This window comes from Delphinus delphis, chromosome 3 (genome assembly GCF_949987515.2).
Source record: "Delphinus delphis chromosome 3, mDelDel1.2, whole genome shotgun sequence".
Classification (NCBI taxonomy): Eukaryota; Metazoa; Chordata; class Mammalia; order Artiodactyla; family Delphinidae; genus Delphinus; species Delphinus delphis.
In genome coordinates, this window is record NC_082685.1 from 83,768,818 (window position 1) to 83,785,460 (window position 16,643).

Consider the following 16,643-nt stretch of genomic DNA (forward strand, 5'->3'; position numbering starts at 1 on the left):
CAATATCTAATGGTACCCTTCCCCATTCACACATTTGGAGCCTTATGTTATACCAAAAGGTCCACACAGAGAAGCTGGTCAAGATTCTGGCAAACACATAAACTGTTCTAGGTTCCAACAGCCCAGTGCGCTTCTCAATTGAACACTGGTCTCAACAGCAGAAGCAGATGCAATGTAAAAACTCTTTCAATGTCTCAGAGCCCAGAGAGGAAAAATGAATATGTAATATGCTGGGTGCTAGTCAAAGGAAACGCTAAGGCTAATGTTTCAGCTGTTTGACTCTGAATAGGGTTCACATTTTGATGTATTATAAACGTCATGCAGTACTTAACTGCATTTAGCCAAAAAGTATTCAAATAGAAAGCCTAAAAAGTAAAAAGGATGTTAGCATACCAGTCATTTTCAAAATAAAACAAGCGTAGATGGAAAATGTGCTGATTATAACAAGGTAGTTTCTTTTAAATCCACTGGATATGTGTTACAAGTAGGAACCATGACTATACTTGATTAAATTACTCTGAGTCACACAAAATAAAAAAGCTAGATGTTGTTTGCATGGATCTCCCTTTAGTTAACCAGATTTTCATTTTTGAAAGCTGATAGAGCTGAATATTGCTGCCACAGGGGGGAAGAATCAAACAAGTCATTGCTAGCATAGATTATGAGGATCACTTGAGTTATGTTTCTGTTAAGTTCCCACAATCAACTGATATTCTTCAGGGACAATAAAACCTTACACAGAACTCTGCTAGAATTAACAGGTTCTTCTCTTCAACAGGTAGCTTGCAAATTTAGGTACAGATATTTAATCCACAGACTCATCTTCAAAAACAAGCCATTGCATAAGCATTACAGTAGTAGTCAAAAAAATTCTATCATTAATGCCACTTAGTACAAGCTCAGAATTTTAAATAACGGGAGCAAACCTATGTATCTATTAAGTTTTTCTGTTTGTTTGTTTTGTTTTTTCTGGAACCCAGCTCTCCAACAAAGGATTTGAGGAGAAATATATCAGCTAGCTTTCTTGGTCGCAAGCAACACTGACTGACTGAACAGGAAATGTATTGGGGGACAGTCCTGGGTACACAGAACTGAGAACAGGCTAAAAGTCCAGGCTTAACAAAGGACTGGAAAAAAATGAGAGGCCATGCTACAGGCATGACAGGGTCCGTGACACAGGACAGGAAGAATCTTGCGGATGCACCAGTGCTGTGAGGGCTGACCTGCAACCTTCCCTCCATTCTGCTTCCCTTCTTTGCATCTCTTTACCCTCGCTTCACTCTAAAGGCTCAAAACCCTGGGAAATAATATATTGATTAGCTGAGCTCATCATCACTGACCTATCTGACCTGGGGCAGGACAATGAAGGATCTGACTTCCGTGTTTGGAGACCATTTCCTAAAAGGAAATCAGGTGAAATGGATGGGAAACAAAGTGTTTGGTTAGAAAAGGAAGGGCTTTGAGTCGAGTTACACTCTCTGTTTTGAAACAAATTCCAGGTGTGGATACATGTTACTGCTCATGGATGAATTAAAAAAAAGGAAAATGCTTGGACTTACAGACAACAATATAAAGAACCCAGAACTAAAGGGTAATTAAAAAGCACAGTTAAAACCAAGCATTTGAAGCCAGAAAAGAACAGGCTCCACACCATCGAGAAGAATGTGAGGTGGAAAGAAAACAAAAAACCTTGAGAAAAACCTCACATAATGCAGTAAATATAACCAAAAAATTAAAGTGCATATGCCAAAGAGAGACCAGAGACTTAACAATTAGATAACTGAATTCTAAAACAAATGAAATAAAACCAGTAATTAATTAGTAAGAGCAAAAAAAATAAGCTGAAAAATATTCTGAATTGATAGATGGACAATTTAATAAGTTATACATACCCAGATATATGGCAAAAGTTTGGAATTTTAGGGATCAATGGCACTGTTTCTCAAAAATCTAAAGAATAAAAATTGTGCAGTCCATATTCTCTGACCACAAGACATTAAAACCACCTTTTAACACCTAAAGTATAACTGAGAAAAAAATAGGATTTTGAAAATTTTCCTAACATACTCAAGTCAAAGAGAAAACAATACATACAGAATATTTAGGAAAAAAATAACATAAAAATGTGAAAGCTAATAAGAGCAGTAAAAAGGCAAACACAGAGGGAGAAATGCTCCTTGTTAAAATAAATCAACTGGCCCATTTAGCATTAGTAAAAAACAGGTAGAAGGAATTAAATAAAAGCAGAAAAGTCAAGAGTAAATACCAGTAAAATATAAATATAATAGTTTTTTTGGGGTACAAAAACCAACAGAAATAGTAAAAGCTTTAGCTGATCTAATTAAGATGAAGAAAAAAATCAGATTCCCCAAATAATAAGAAAACAAAAACAAGCAAACAAAATAACTACAGGTGCAATAAAATCTTAAAATCTGAACAATCTGAGTAAAACACTATAAAATTATAAGAAACTATGAAGTATTATTTGTACTCAAGGAGCAATATAAGACCTAGACAGACAAAAAAATCTGTTTTAATCTCTAAAATTAGTAAAAGAAAAAATATGTATAGACAAACACCAATTCTGCAGGGTTTCACAGGGCAGTTCTTAATTTTTGAAACACTGCAAACCAGTAGGTAACTCGATTTAAACGAAGGATTTGTGTGTGTGTATGTGTATGTTAACCTAAATTGGCTGCTAACATTTCAACTTAAAAAGTCAAGACATTTTATGTAACATTTTGGAATTCCAGCTTGTCAAGAATAACTGGAAGAATATCCTGACAACTCTGGTTCCCGTGGCCACACATGGCAGGAGTGGAAGAAGGGGTAGTCCTTTTGGGTGTGGCAGTTACTCCTGGTACATTCAGGATCCTCAGACTCTACAGCCTTCAGTTATGGCACCTTCCTGGCCACTCTTATAAGCATTTTAAGCATGCTCTCGGTGAGGGGGGGAAATGTCTGATAGATAATAATGGAACACCAATTCTCTCTAAATTACCTTTAAACGTTTATGTCAATATCTATCAAAATCCCCCCCCCCTTTTTTTTTTGATAGGGTAGGAAGAATTTAGCAAGTTAATTCTAAAGCTCTCTGGGAAAATTAAGTGGTCACTCATTAAAAGAACTTTTCAATAAAGAGAAACAAGAGGAGATTTAAACTGTCTGTTATTGAAACACATAAGGCCGCAACAATTACAGTTAAACAGAAAAGTCCATGAAAGAGGTCAGAAAGCCCAGAAATCAATGCATATTGAAATACAATAAAGATGGCACTTCAAGTCAGTAGAAAAGAATGGACTATGTAAGTCTTAGGGAAGCAGCACAGCACAATGTGCAAGGGAACAAACAGCCTGTGGGGCTGGACAGGCTGGACTGGATGGTAACTAGTGCAGCATGTGCAGCTGGGTGACCCTGGATGACAAGTGTCCTTATCTGTAAAATCAAGATAGTCATTATATCTACTTCACAGGATTGTTGCGAGGATTATCAGTTATCATTTGCAAGGTACTTAAAACAGGAAGTAATACAGTAAGCACTGTATATGTGATGTTAAATAAGTAAAAGAAAGCAATTGACGCTAAGACAATCCTTAAAGTCCTGGGAGCAAGGAGGAGGGAGACATGGGGAGCAAAACCTCCCATCACACCACATTAAAAAAATAAACTGGAGGATTTATAAAAGTGAACAATAAAAAACTAAATTGGGGGAAAAAAGACTATCTCATCTCTTGGATTGGGGAAGACTTTTTAAATATGACAGCATATTAAATATGACAGCAAAGTCAATCAAGAAAACAGATTAATACATTTGACTACATAAATATTTTAAAAGTCTTTATATCAAACACTAAGAATTAAGAAGAAATATAAAGCTTCAGGAAAAATAAAGGTTGGTATGTATATAATAAATATTCTTACAAATCAGTAAGAAAAAGTACATGATCAAGCAATTCAAAAAAAGCTCTGCCTGTATATATGAGAAAGCATGGAACACTATCACTAATCAAAAATTCACATTTTTCACCACTTAAATTGGTCAAACTTTTAGAAAAAATTATATTGTTGCCTAATATGCAGAGAAATTTGTACCTTTCTATATGGAAGACTGAAGAATACACTGAAACCCACCCTTCTAGGGGTCACTTTGATTATATGCTTCAAAAAATGTTTAAAATATTAAGCCCCTTTGACCTAGTAATTCCATTTCTAGGACAAAGATGGAACATAAGGATTTCAATGGAAAAGTTTCAAGTCACTTTTTCAGAGATGAACCAGAATCAAGGAAAAACAGAATGCGAAGAAATATTTTAACTTTCAGATATAAAGCTAAGAATTTTCACGTTCTAAAAATTCAACACCTGTTTCACTGTATAATTAATGTTTAATATTACCAAATTAAAAAAAAAAACAGTTTTAAAAAACAAACCTTTTAACAGCATCCTTCTTCTGAATATCTATAGTTTCCCACCACTTTGAAAGGTAAGAGATCTCAGACCACATAAATTTCCTCCGTGGGTCTTCTTTCAACTTGATGACCATGTTATTAAAAATATACTGAGTCTTCTCTCGAAAGTAGTCATCAAAAGTCTTCAACCAACCTAAATTAAGACACAAATATACCACAAAGGTCTGATTTAAACTGTCACATTCCATTGCATTACCCTTGCATAACCTCACGTTTCATTCATATAAAGACATATTTAAAAATTTAGCAAACGTTATGTTAATGAAATTCCACTTAAATGGATGTGAGACTCAAAAAGCCACTAATAGGGCTTCCCTGGTGGCGCAGTGGTTGAGAGTCCGCCTGCTGATGCAGGGGACACGGGTGCGTGCCCCGGTCCGGGAAGATCCAACATGCCGCAGGGCGCCTGGGCCCGTGAGCCATGGCCGCTGAGCCTGCGCGTCCGGAGCCTCTGCTCCGCAATGGGAGAGGCCGCAACAGTGAGAGGCCCGCGTACCGCAAAAAAAAAAAGAAAAAAAGCCACTAATATTGAAATGATAAAAATACTCTGAAAACTGTACAAATTCAGATATCAATGAGAAAAATGAAAAAGCCAAAAAGCATTTCATATGTAATTATAATATCTAATTCAACTATTTATAATTTATCTCTAATTTAAGGAATTATATATATATATATATATATATATACATATATTTTTTTTTTTTTTTTTTTTTTTTTTTTTTTTTTGCGGTACGCGGGCCTCTCACTGTTGTGGCCTCTCCCGTTGAGGAGCACAGGCTCCGGACGCGCAGGCTCAGCGGCCATGGCTCAGGGGCCCAGCCGCTCTGCAGCACGTGGGATCTTCCCGGACCGGGGCACAAACCCGCGTGCCTTGCATCGGCAGGCGGACTCTCAACCACTGCACCACCAGGGAAGACCAATTTAAGGAATTTTTTAAATTAAAAAAATCTGAACAGTGTTGACAAGCTGACAGTAATATTCTCATAATATGGAATCAAAATTTTATCCTCTCTCATACCACATCTAAAATTTCCTATCCATTAAGTAACCTAAACTAAGAAAAAGAAAATCACAAGTACAAACTCTACTGAAAAGCCAGCAGCAGAGCAATAATCAAACAACAAATATGTACACATCTATGTAAAGTTGTTTTCAAAAAAGAATTGATGTTGACAACTTAGTTCTTTGACTTTTCCTACTGCATCTCAAAGATCCTGGAGACTTTATCTAAAGACATTTGCAATTCAACTATAAAGAAATATTTTTAACAAGACCTATAGCTCCAAATACAGCCCCATCCAGCAGAGTAATAAAGCAACGTGATGAGTGGCTGAAGCAAAACATACACAGCCACCAATTCCACCTACTGGTGGGACACAAAATATACCCTGCTGAGCATAATCTCTTACCTATGAAATCTAAAAGGAAGGGGACTTTCTATAGAGACAGGCTTAACCACTGTGCTATTGTTACCAAGCCTCAAGCATATGGGAGGTCTAAGATACAAGGGATACAACTGGCTATTTCTTTTGTCTGTCTACAATTAAGTGAATATTCAATGCATACTGTATTTGCTGGCAGAAAATAACAAAAACCTACGAGGGCTTAGCCGGCAATATACTATTCTGACAATGCAAATATGAGCCTCTAAAGGGCACTGCCAGTGTGACTATATTTCTCCCTTTTGCTTTAAGTGAACTCTATTCATTCTACGGTTATTTACTGAGCACCTACAAAGTGATGGGTATGAAGCTATGAGCCAAATAGGAATATAGTGTAAAATATTCTTTATAGGACTTTCTTGATCTGGAGTACTTTTAAGCTGGTTTGTCACCAAAGAATACTACCTGAATAATTCAACTTTTTCATGTTTAAATAAAAAGCCTGTACCTACAGAAAACGCAAAGATGTCTCATAAAATAGTGGTTTACAAAGAATCCCATCTTGCTTCACAAAGGTACAACCTAGACCCTGTCCCAGAGCACTGAGGCCAGGATCCACATCTGGATTCCCAGGGACAAGCAAAGAAAATTCAACTTATCCTTAAATGGAGATGCCCTAACTCCCTGCTGACCATGCAGCACCCCTGAGAGACAAAAAATATCAAGTGCTCAGACCTGAGCCCAGTATATAATATAGCACTTAATAATAATAATAGTAGCTGCTGCTACTATTATTATTATCATAATCATCATCAGTCTTTAATTGCCCCTTCCACATCTCTACAATCAAACTGGGTCAAAGGAGAAATAAAAGATATTCCTAACATCTAATTTTGAAAGAGTATACAATTTATTTAAAACATTAAATAAATTGCTCCACATCTTAAACATATTGGTTACCCAACACTTCAATTTGCATAGAATTCATTTTATGCCCCCATTATGGGCTGAATTGTGTCCCCTTGAAACTCATATGTTGAAGTCCTAACACCCACTTCAGAATGTGACTGTATTTGGATGTAAGGTCTTTAAAGAGATAATGAAGGTAAAATGAAGTCATGAGAATGGGCCTTAATCCAATACAGGCATAACTCGTTTTATTGCACTTTGCTTTATTTTGCTTCACAGGTGTTGCATGTTTTACAAATTGAAGGTTTGTGGCAACCATCTGTCAAACAAATCGATCAGTGCCATTTTTCCAACAGCATTTGCTCACTTTGTGTCTCTGTCACATTTTGGTAATTCTCATAATATTTCAAAAATTTTAATTATCATTATATTTGTTACCATGAACTGTAAACAGTGATCTTTGATGTTGCTGCTGCAGTTGTTTTGGGGGTGCCATGAACCACACCCACATAAGACAGTGAACTTAAACAATGTTCTGACTGCTCTACAGGCCATTCCCCATCTCTCTCCCTCCCCTCCAGCCTGCTTATTCCCTGATACAAAACAACATTGAAATTAGGCCAATGAATAACCCTGCAATGACCTCCAAGTGTTCAGTGAAAGGAAGAATCACATGTCTCTCACCTTTAATCGAAAGCTAGAAATGATTAAGCTTAGTGAGGAAGGCGTGTCAAAAGCTGAGAGAGACTAAAAGCTAGACCTCCTGCACCAAACAGTTAGCCAAGTTATGAATGCAAAGGAAAAGTTCTTGAAGGAAATGAAAACTGCTACCCAATCAAAACATGAATGATGAGAATGCTAAACAACCTTATTGCTGATATAGAGAAAGTTTTTGTGGTCTGGATAGAAGATCAAACCAATCACGACCTTCCCTTAAGTCAAAGTGTAATAATCCAGAGCAAGGCCCTAACTCTCTTCAATTCTATGAAGGCTGAGAGAGTTGAGGAAGATAAAGAAGAAAAGTTTGAAGCTAGCAGAGGCTGGTTCATGAGGTTGAAAGAAATAAGCCAACTTCCTAACATAAAAGTGCAAGGTGAAGCAGCAAGTGCTGAAGCAAGATATCCAGAAAAATCTAGCTCAGATAATGAACGAAGGTGGCTACACTAAACAAGAGATTTTCAATGTAGATGAAACAGCCTTCTATTGGAAGAAGATGCCATCTCGGACTTCCTTAGCTAGAGAGGAGAAGTCAATGCCTGGCTTCAAAGCCTCAAAGGACAGGTTGACTGTCTTGTTGTGGGCTAATGCAGCTGGTGACTAGTGAAGTTAAAGCCAATGCTCACTCACCATTCTGAAAATTCTAGGGCCCTTAAGAATTATGCTAAATCTACTCCACCTGTGCTCTATAAATGGAAGAGCAAAGCCTGGATAACAGCACATCTGTTTACAATACAGTTTACTCAATACTTTAAGCCCATTACTGAAACCGTGTACTCAGAAAAAAAGATTCCTTTCAAAATAGTACTGCTCATTAGCAATGGTCACCTGGTCACCCAAGAACTCTGACGGAGATGTACAACGAGATTCACATTGGTTTCATGCCTGCTCACACAACATCCACTCTGCAGCTCATGGATCAAGTAGTAATTTTGACTTTCAAGTCTTATTCTTTAAGAAATACCTTTCATAAGACTATAGCTGCCATAGACGGTGATTCCTCTGCTGGGTCTAGGCAAAGTCAACTGAAAATCTTCTGGAAAGGATTTGCCATTCCAGATACCATTAAGAACCTCTGCGATTCATGGGAAGAGGTCAAAATATCAACATTAACAGGATTTTGGAATACGTTGATTCCAACCCTCAGGGATAACTTTGAGGGATTCAAGACTTCAGCAGAGGAAGTCACTGCAAATGTGGTGGAAAAAACATGAGAACCAGAATTAAATGTGGAGGCTGAAAATGACTGAATTGCTGCAATTTCCTGATAAAACTTTAAGGGATGAGGAGTTGCTCCTTATAGATGAGCAAAGAAGTGGTTTCTTAAGATGGAATCTACTCCTGATGAAGATGCTGTGAAGACTGTTGAAATAACAACTAAGGATTTAGAATATTATATAACTGTAGTTGATAAAGCAGCAGCGGAAAGGTTTGAAAGGACTGACTCCAATTTTTAAAGAAGTCTTACTTGTAGGCAAAACGCTATCAAGCAACATTGCATGCTACAGAGATATCATTCATGAAAGAAGGAGTCGACGCAGCAAACTTTACTGTCATCTTATTTTAAGAAACTGCCACAGTCACCCCAGGCTTCAGCCGCCACCACCCTGATCGGTCAGCAGCCAGCAACATCGAGGCAAGACCCTCTATCGGCTGAAGACTCCGATGATGCCTAGCACTTTTAAGCAATAAAGTATCTATTAATTAAGATCTGTATGTTGTGTTTTTTTAGACAATGTTATTGCACTTTGAATACAGTATAGTGTAAACAAAACTTTTATACGCACTGGGAAAAAATTCGTGTGACTCACTTTATTGCAGTGGTCTCGAACCAAACCTGCAATACGTGCAAGGTACCATGCATGTCCTTCTAAGAAGAGGCATTTAGGGCATAGACACACACAGAGGGAAGCCCATGTAAAGACAAAGGGAGAAGAATGATCATCTACAAGCCAGGACAAGAGACCCATAGAAGAAACAAACCCTGCAGACACCTTGATTTTGGGCTTTTAGCCTCCAGAACTGTGAGGAAATAATTTTCTGTTGTTTAAGCCACCTGATCTGTGGTACTTTTTTAGGGCAGCCCTGGCGAACCAATATCACACTAGAAAACATAAGTGTTATTACTATTCAAAAAATGCAGAGAGAATCTACTTTACCAAATACCATCATAATACTTAATATACATCTACCTCTGTATTGCAAGACCGAGCTGAAATCAAATGTAAGTAACATCAATTTGCGTACCATGTTATTATATGTACTCAATAAGGACCATCTAAATTACTAAATGGCTCTACTAGAATTATGGTCCCTAAGACATCACATCTATCTTCTACCTAAATTTTAACAAAGGTCAAAATTAATCCCTAATTATTTGACTGATAACTCAATTAAAGAAAGGAACTATGAACAGAGGAATGCCTCCAAAATTAATTCAATAATAAAACACTAGAAACCTAGCAGAAGAGGCAAATTTAGAAAAAATAGTCTTTATGAAGATTAATAAGTGAAAGGGTTATTTTCTTAAATACAATTACTTATTTTCATCAGTTATACGTTGTCATGAACTCAGGCCATTTCAAAGAATAGTTTTCACGGGAGTTTTCATAGAGGAATCACAGTGACTGATTAATCCATTCTGCCTTCAACAATCATGCAGAAAATATGTCAAAGATATTTACGTGAGCCAAAATACAAGCTCAGAGATGTCAACTTAAAGGCCTTGCATAAAACTCATCTATAATAGATACTACTATCACTATAATACAGCACAATTAATTAAGAATGAACTGAAAGATAGCCTCTTGCAGTTTTCAATATTGAGTAATATAACAGTAAATTAGCTTTTACTGCTCTTATACAATAGCATAATCAAGTATTCCTTTTTACATTGAATTGGCTCTTTCTTTTTCTAAATTACTGTAAAACTCCAATTGTATATCAACATGAGACCAATCACAAAGATAGTATTTCACAAAAAGTTGTATGGGATGAATTTTTGTGACATAAAATTATATTCCTACCTCTAGATTGAGTAATCTTGGGACATTCGGTTGCAAACTGATTTACTTAAGTGGTCAATTCACAGCCTTTTTCTTTCCCTTGAATACACTTGGAAATTGAACCAGGGCTAGAACAGCATTAATACTTTTCAATTTATTCTTTCTCATTCTAACGACACTATCACCCATAAAACACCTAATCACTATTTTAAATAAGTGGGGAAATATTAAAAACAAAGAGTACACAACTAGAAGTTCTATACAGCCAGCATAATTCCAAATTCACTATCACTATTTTATCATAAAATGTTTTTAAGTTCTAAAACAGAAAACTAATAAAGTTGAAAACTCTACTGCTTATTTTTAATGTGCATAAACAAATAGACACCTAGTAATTGTTCGCTAACAAAATACAATTTATTTTTTAAATTTTGGACCCAATCTAGCTTTGAAGTCTACAGACTTCGTGGAGACCTGATCCTCTTAAGGAACACTTCGTTTTATTTGGTTCAAGGGCATACACAGTACCACCCTTAGGACCTGGGCAAAGACTGTCCCACCCTGAGCACTGGACTCGAGAGGGCTCTCCCTATTCTTCCTCTGACCACATCCCTTTCCACATGATAAATCCACAGTGCAAAGAACTTGCCCGCCCAGTCTGTCCTACCCAGCCCTGCCGTTCTGAGTCCCCGAGACCCAGAAATTTGTGTCCAAACATCCCCAAGCCAGCTTTCTGAGCCTCCCGAGGCCTTCTATAATGCCTTTACCTGCCAGGACAGTCGAACTTGCAGGTCGAACAGTCGAACTAGCCTGGGCAGTAGCCAAGGGGCTGCAGTTTGTAGGGGCGTGGGAAGAGTGCTGGGGTGTCTGCAAGAAGAGCCCCTCCTGGGTTAGGACAAGGCCAGGTCTGGGAGGAGAGGGGGCTGGGCCACCTGGAGGCTGGCTCTCCCCACACCAGCACATTCCAGTGGGGAAGTGGAGCCCAAGCAATCTAAACCCACACCTGGACTTCCAGATCTCTGAGCTATTTCTCAAGGGAGTAGGAAGAGACCTATTTTATTTAGCAATGTATTAGTTTGATTTATAACTTTTAAATGTTTAGACAGAGTGTCTGACAGCCTCCATGTACTTTTGCCCCAGGTCCTGCAAATTTTAGAAGCAAGCCTAGACACATGCTACAACCTGAACTTCAAATGAGTCAGTTCTCGTGAATCTAGCACCTGGTACAGTCTACAACAGCAAGAGTTCAGTAAGTGCTTGATAGATGAATGAAGTGTGGTGCCGAAAGGACTGGAAAAAAATGCAAGTGGAGTATAAATGCAAACTTACTACTTCAACTAGAAATGAACCAAAGGTCAAAGATACCACATACTATTAGCTCTGCTATGTTCACTCTCTGTTCTGATACTAACCTAATAATCTTTGAACAATATCTCTAAGTTCCTATTTTATATTTAAAAAGCCTCTGTCAGCCCTAAGATGATTTAAAAACACACATCCGGAAGAAGGCATGCCCCTCAAATCATTGTTACATTTTTACGGTTTTAACTGCTACAATAATGATTTTTTAATGAGTACATTAATTCCACTCAAAAGTTAAATAGGTACCAACTGTTAAGAAAACATAAAAAGATTCTGAGTCAAAAATAATTATATCCAGATAATAAACATTGAAAAACTACAATATGCTTCAATTTATTTCCATTTTAACATAATATTCTCAAATTTAAAAATACAAGTAGAGTGCATTAAAAAAATCTCCTTTATTTTAGTCATTAAGTTATTCTACATGGACAACGGTTTCTTCCATCACTTGTCAAACCCTTCAATATTCGACTGCAACATCCAATCTTACACTTAAAGGGTCACATACAACTTTAATTGGTATTACCATAACTCACATGCTGATTAATTTTAATTCCAACATCTCTATTATAAAATAAGCTTATTTTCCCCCCCGATAAACTGTGGAAGAGTTTTAATTAACGTTCTGTTCTGGTTTATTCGTTCAAACACAAACCAAGCATCTAATAAGGGCAAAACGATAAAGCTAAGCTAAATGAAAACAGATTCTACAGTGAACGTATGAACCAAATGCCATGGGAATAAAGAAATGGTAAATTCCTACCAGAAGGACAGAAGAGAGATTCTTAAATTAGATGTCATCTGGTTAGACAGAAAAGGTGGAAGTTCCAAATACGGAAGAGGATATGGAAAAGACACTAAGCCATGAAATTGTGTGTCAGTTTCAGGTAGCAGAAGGCAGTTGGGTATGGCTGCACTGCAGCTTACATGGTGGGAGCATGGTGAGATAAATAGAAGTAGGGGGTCAGATCACAGAAACCTTCTAAACGATCCTTGTTTCTCACCAAGAACTTAGGAGAGAGGCAGTTAAGGTATTCTGAGCTGTGTTTTCAAAAATAACTGGACTGTGAGTATAAAGGATAGACTAACAAGGTAAAGTAGAAGAAAAACAGGAAATGAGGTCACTGCAATAATTCTGCTAAAATATGGTAATGGATCGCAGTGGAAACAAACAGAGGGAAATAAGAGGCCAAGGAGGCAAAATGAAGTGCCTTTACTAATTGACTTAAGTTTCCAGAAGAGAGTCGAGGGAGAATCAAAGATGAAGCTGAGTCTTTGGAAACCTGCAAACCTGCTGATTCCTCTAAATGCTTTTAAACTCAGATTTTCAAAATAACCCAACCTTTTTGCCAGGTGATTCAGTGTCATCTAATAGTTTTTAAAGCATATCAGCTTCACTTCCATTAACTTGTTTGAGATACAGCATTTTTTTTGAACCCATGTAAGATGCGGTCACTGGAAATTCTATCCCACACCACAAGAACCTATTTGCATTACTATTAGGACAGCTGGGGTTTTGTTCACCCCAGCTGTATATGTATAATGGCCAAATGTGACCTCTTACTGTACTGCTTTTCTAAATGCCCTTTAAAAGACCTGCATACCTTGATACCTGACACCTGCAATTGTGAGATCAACCTCTAAAATACTTTCTAAGTCGGTGCTAAAGTTACCTCCCTCTCTTGTTAAGAATTTCATCCATGAGTATCTACTCACACCAAATGAGGACACTTCAGGTCTAATAAGTCCTCTCCAAATAGAGTTTGGTTGTCTATAATATGAGAGACATGTATATTCCTTTGAGGCATTACTCTTAGGATATGTGAGGAGTCTATGTACTTAGCCGTATGAGTAAGCCAATACTGGACAAATAATCAAAGCTTCTAGAAGAAACCATTTAAAAGCTGGAAAATATGGCTTCTCAATCACTTTCTAATTGTAAAATATGTGGCAATGAGGAAAACCACTCACCATTTCATGTACTAATTTAGTATTTAAGGACAAAGATGTCTGTTTCAATAAGGATAGAAGAGAAGAAAAAAAGGATAGGAAACAGTGCAATGAGGAACCTACTTTTGCAAGAGAGTTACTAAAATGTTTTACGTGATTAATAATACTAAAGTAGATAGCATTTGGCTTGGAAAAACTTGAAGACTTTCTTCCTAAAAGCTCTCCTATGGGTTCAGAAGTATTACCTGCAAGAGGCAATATTTAATGGTTACAAGTTCTGATTCCAGAACCAGATGGCTTGGGTTCAAACCCAGCCCTGCCACTGACACATTACTTATCCTCTCTTCTGCCTCAGTTTTCTTATCTGCAAAATGAGGGTAAAAACAGGATTTTTTGTCATAAAGTTGCTGAGAGGAGTGATGGATTCAATACATGTAAAATACCTAGAACAGCGCCTGGAACATAGTAAATTCCCATAGTGCCAGCAATTATTTGTGTAACCAGCATACTGGTGAGCTCTGATGCACCCAGGATTGATGACAGACAAAAGTAATCAAAATAGGGGAATCGGGAGACGTTTATATGATCACCTACATCTCTTAGGCGCTACACCTGACATTTGTGCTCCTAAGGAATACAGTCCAGTCACAGCCCAAACAATCAGACTTTTTCCCTCTAAAAAGGAACCTCAATACACCAATTCCAGAGATCTCTTAAAAAGACAACCCTAAAGAGCCATGTAAATATTTAACTTTTAAATGCCACTATTTCTTAGCAATTAAGATTGCCCAATAAAATACAGGATGCCAAGTTAAATTTGAACTTCAGATAAATAATAAATGTTTAGTATAAGTGTGTCGTCCCATACAATATTTGCAACACATGTAAAAAAAATATTCATTGTTTATAGGAAATTTAAATTTAACTGAGCAGCCTGTTTTTCTTTTTTTCCCCAGCTAAATCTGGCAACTCTATTAACAACCCAAAGTTCAGATAAATGTGCTAATAAATTAGCTAATACCCATAAAGCAAGAAGAAAATAAATACTAGCATCATCTGAACTAAATAAAGTATCTTAAGCGGCAGTATAGAAAATGGAAAGAACGTGGATCTTAGAATCAGGTAAATCTGAGATCCAGTTCACTCCTCTGCCCATTTATTTATGACTGACTGACCTGGAACAAATAACTACACTTTCTCTAACCTTACTGTCCTCACCTGGTAAATGGGATTTAAATTTACCACTTCTCAGGGTTGCAGGACAGATTCCATGAAGTAACACACACCAAACACACCCTGAGGCAGGACGGGCAATGAATGTCATAGTACCTTAGCTCCAGAAACGCAAATTTCCCATCACAGTAGCCAAAACCAAAGAACTCGCTTTATCCCACAATAACTAAACAGAAAAATATACTCCCCAAACCGTGCCCGCGTACAATGCTCTCCTCCTCCTGACCATCTCATTCCACTAGGCAGGTTCCTTTGGCAGCCTGAGTTCTGTCCCCACTGCCTTTCACCTACATGCGCGGTACTCAACCATGGCTGGCCAGAACTGGTTTCTTCTGACTGTGCTTAACAGTATTTGAACAGAAAAGCTGTGAAATAACATTACACTGTGATGTCCTCACATGTTTTTTTTCTTTTTCACAAACTTTTTAAGAATAAGGATACATAAACAAATTCATTTCAAATTATCATATAATACTAAATGCAAAAATCTGCTCTTAATTTTCAAAAAAAAAGGCTGAAAATCCTAATCACTAAATCAAGTCAATAAAAATTCTGCAGAAGAACTGCAAATGCATGAAAGAAAATTATTTTCCATTGTGACTCTTGGGCCTAGGTCTTCCTTCTGTTTTGGAGTCATACCACACGGGGGATTATTTTCTAACACTCATTTTACAAATTGCTTAACTAACAATATGCTGTCCAATTTTTCATTTAGTATACCTTATCTTCTCTCTACACACTGTGATTTCTTTGAAGGAAAATTAACTAAATATTTCAGCAGTTTAACTAGTGGGAAGCAAAGAATTAAGATTGTAGATACAAAGGTGCTGTAACTGTGTTTTAATCAGCTTATTAAATACAACATGAACATGTATCAATCAACTAACATTTAATTTCATGGTCTATGATTCAAAACTTTTGAAAAGCATAAAGGTACAAAATTATCAGTATTTACTCAACAATTCCTTTCCAACTTTGTTTTATCTCATATAAACCATGTAAAATATTATATGATAATTGTTACATGTCCTTATGGACTGGAAGAAGACATAATTAGGAATTTTATTAATATACAAAAATAATTTGAAATTTATCTTTCCAATTTGATCCCAAAAGAAAAATATCTCCACATATAAAAATACAGCAACATAATTTTTTAAGTACGGTGACTAAATATAGGAATCTTCTAAACTCTATCCCCAACAGACAACACTTCACTGATAAACTACTGAGCTAAAGTTTGTTTTAAATTGTTGTGGCAGAAAATGGAAACAAATCTCTATAAATTTCATTTAGAAAGTAAACTGCCTTAATTGCACATTCATTTAGGAGTATTATACAAAGATTTCCCATCAGAGTCACACTTTGACTTGGAATGTATGTGTACATACTTATCTCTTCTCTACTGAAAGAGTGGTTTTTTATGATCTGAGTGATTCAGTTTTTCAAAGAATAATTTAGTTTATCTGAATTCTATTCTTGTTAAGGAGCAGTGAAAATTATTAAGGAAAGTCAGGTTCTTCTCTAGCATTTTGCTTGATAGCAAAAATTACTTTAGTTTTAAAAGGTCTGTTTCTGACCATTATTTTTGTCTCAAGTGGAGAAGGGCCTG

At 36.8% G+C, this 16,643-nt stretch overlaps 1 protein-coding gene across 1 annotated transcript in view; it reads right to left on the minus strand.

Moving 5' to 3' along the window:
* MAN2A1 (mannosidase alpha class 2A member 1) overlaps positions 1-16,643 on the minus strand; it is a 159,541-nt gene that overhangs the window by 107,573 nt on the left and 35,325 nt on the right. The window contains exon 4 of the mRNA XM_060009039.1: positions 4,429-4,600. Within this exon, the coding sequence (XP_059865022.1) occupies positions 4,429-4,600 (172 nt within the window). The remainder of the gene's footprint in view (positions 1-4,428; positions 4,601-16,643) is intronic.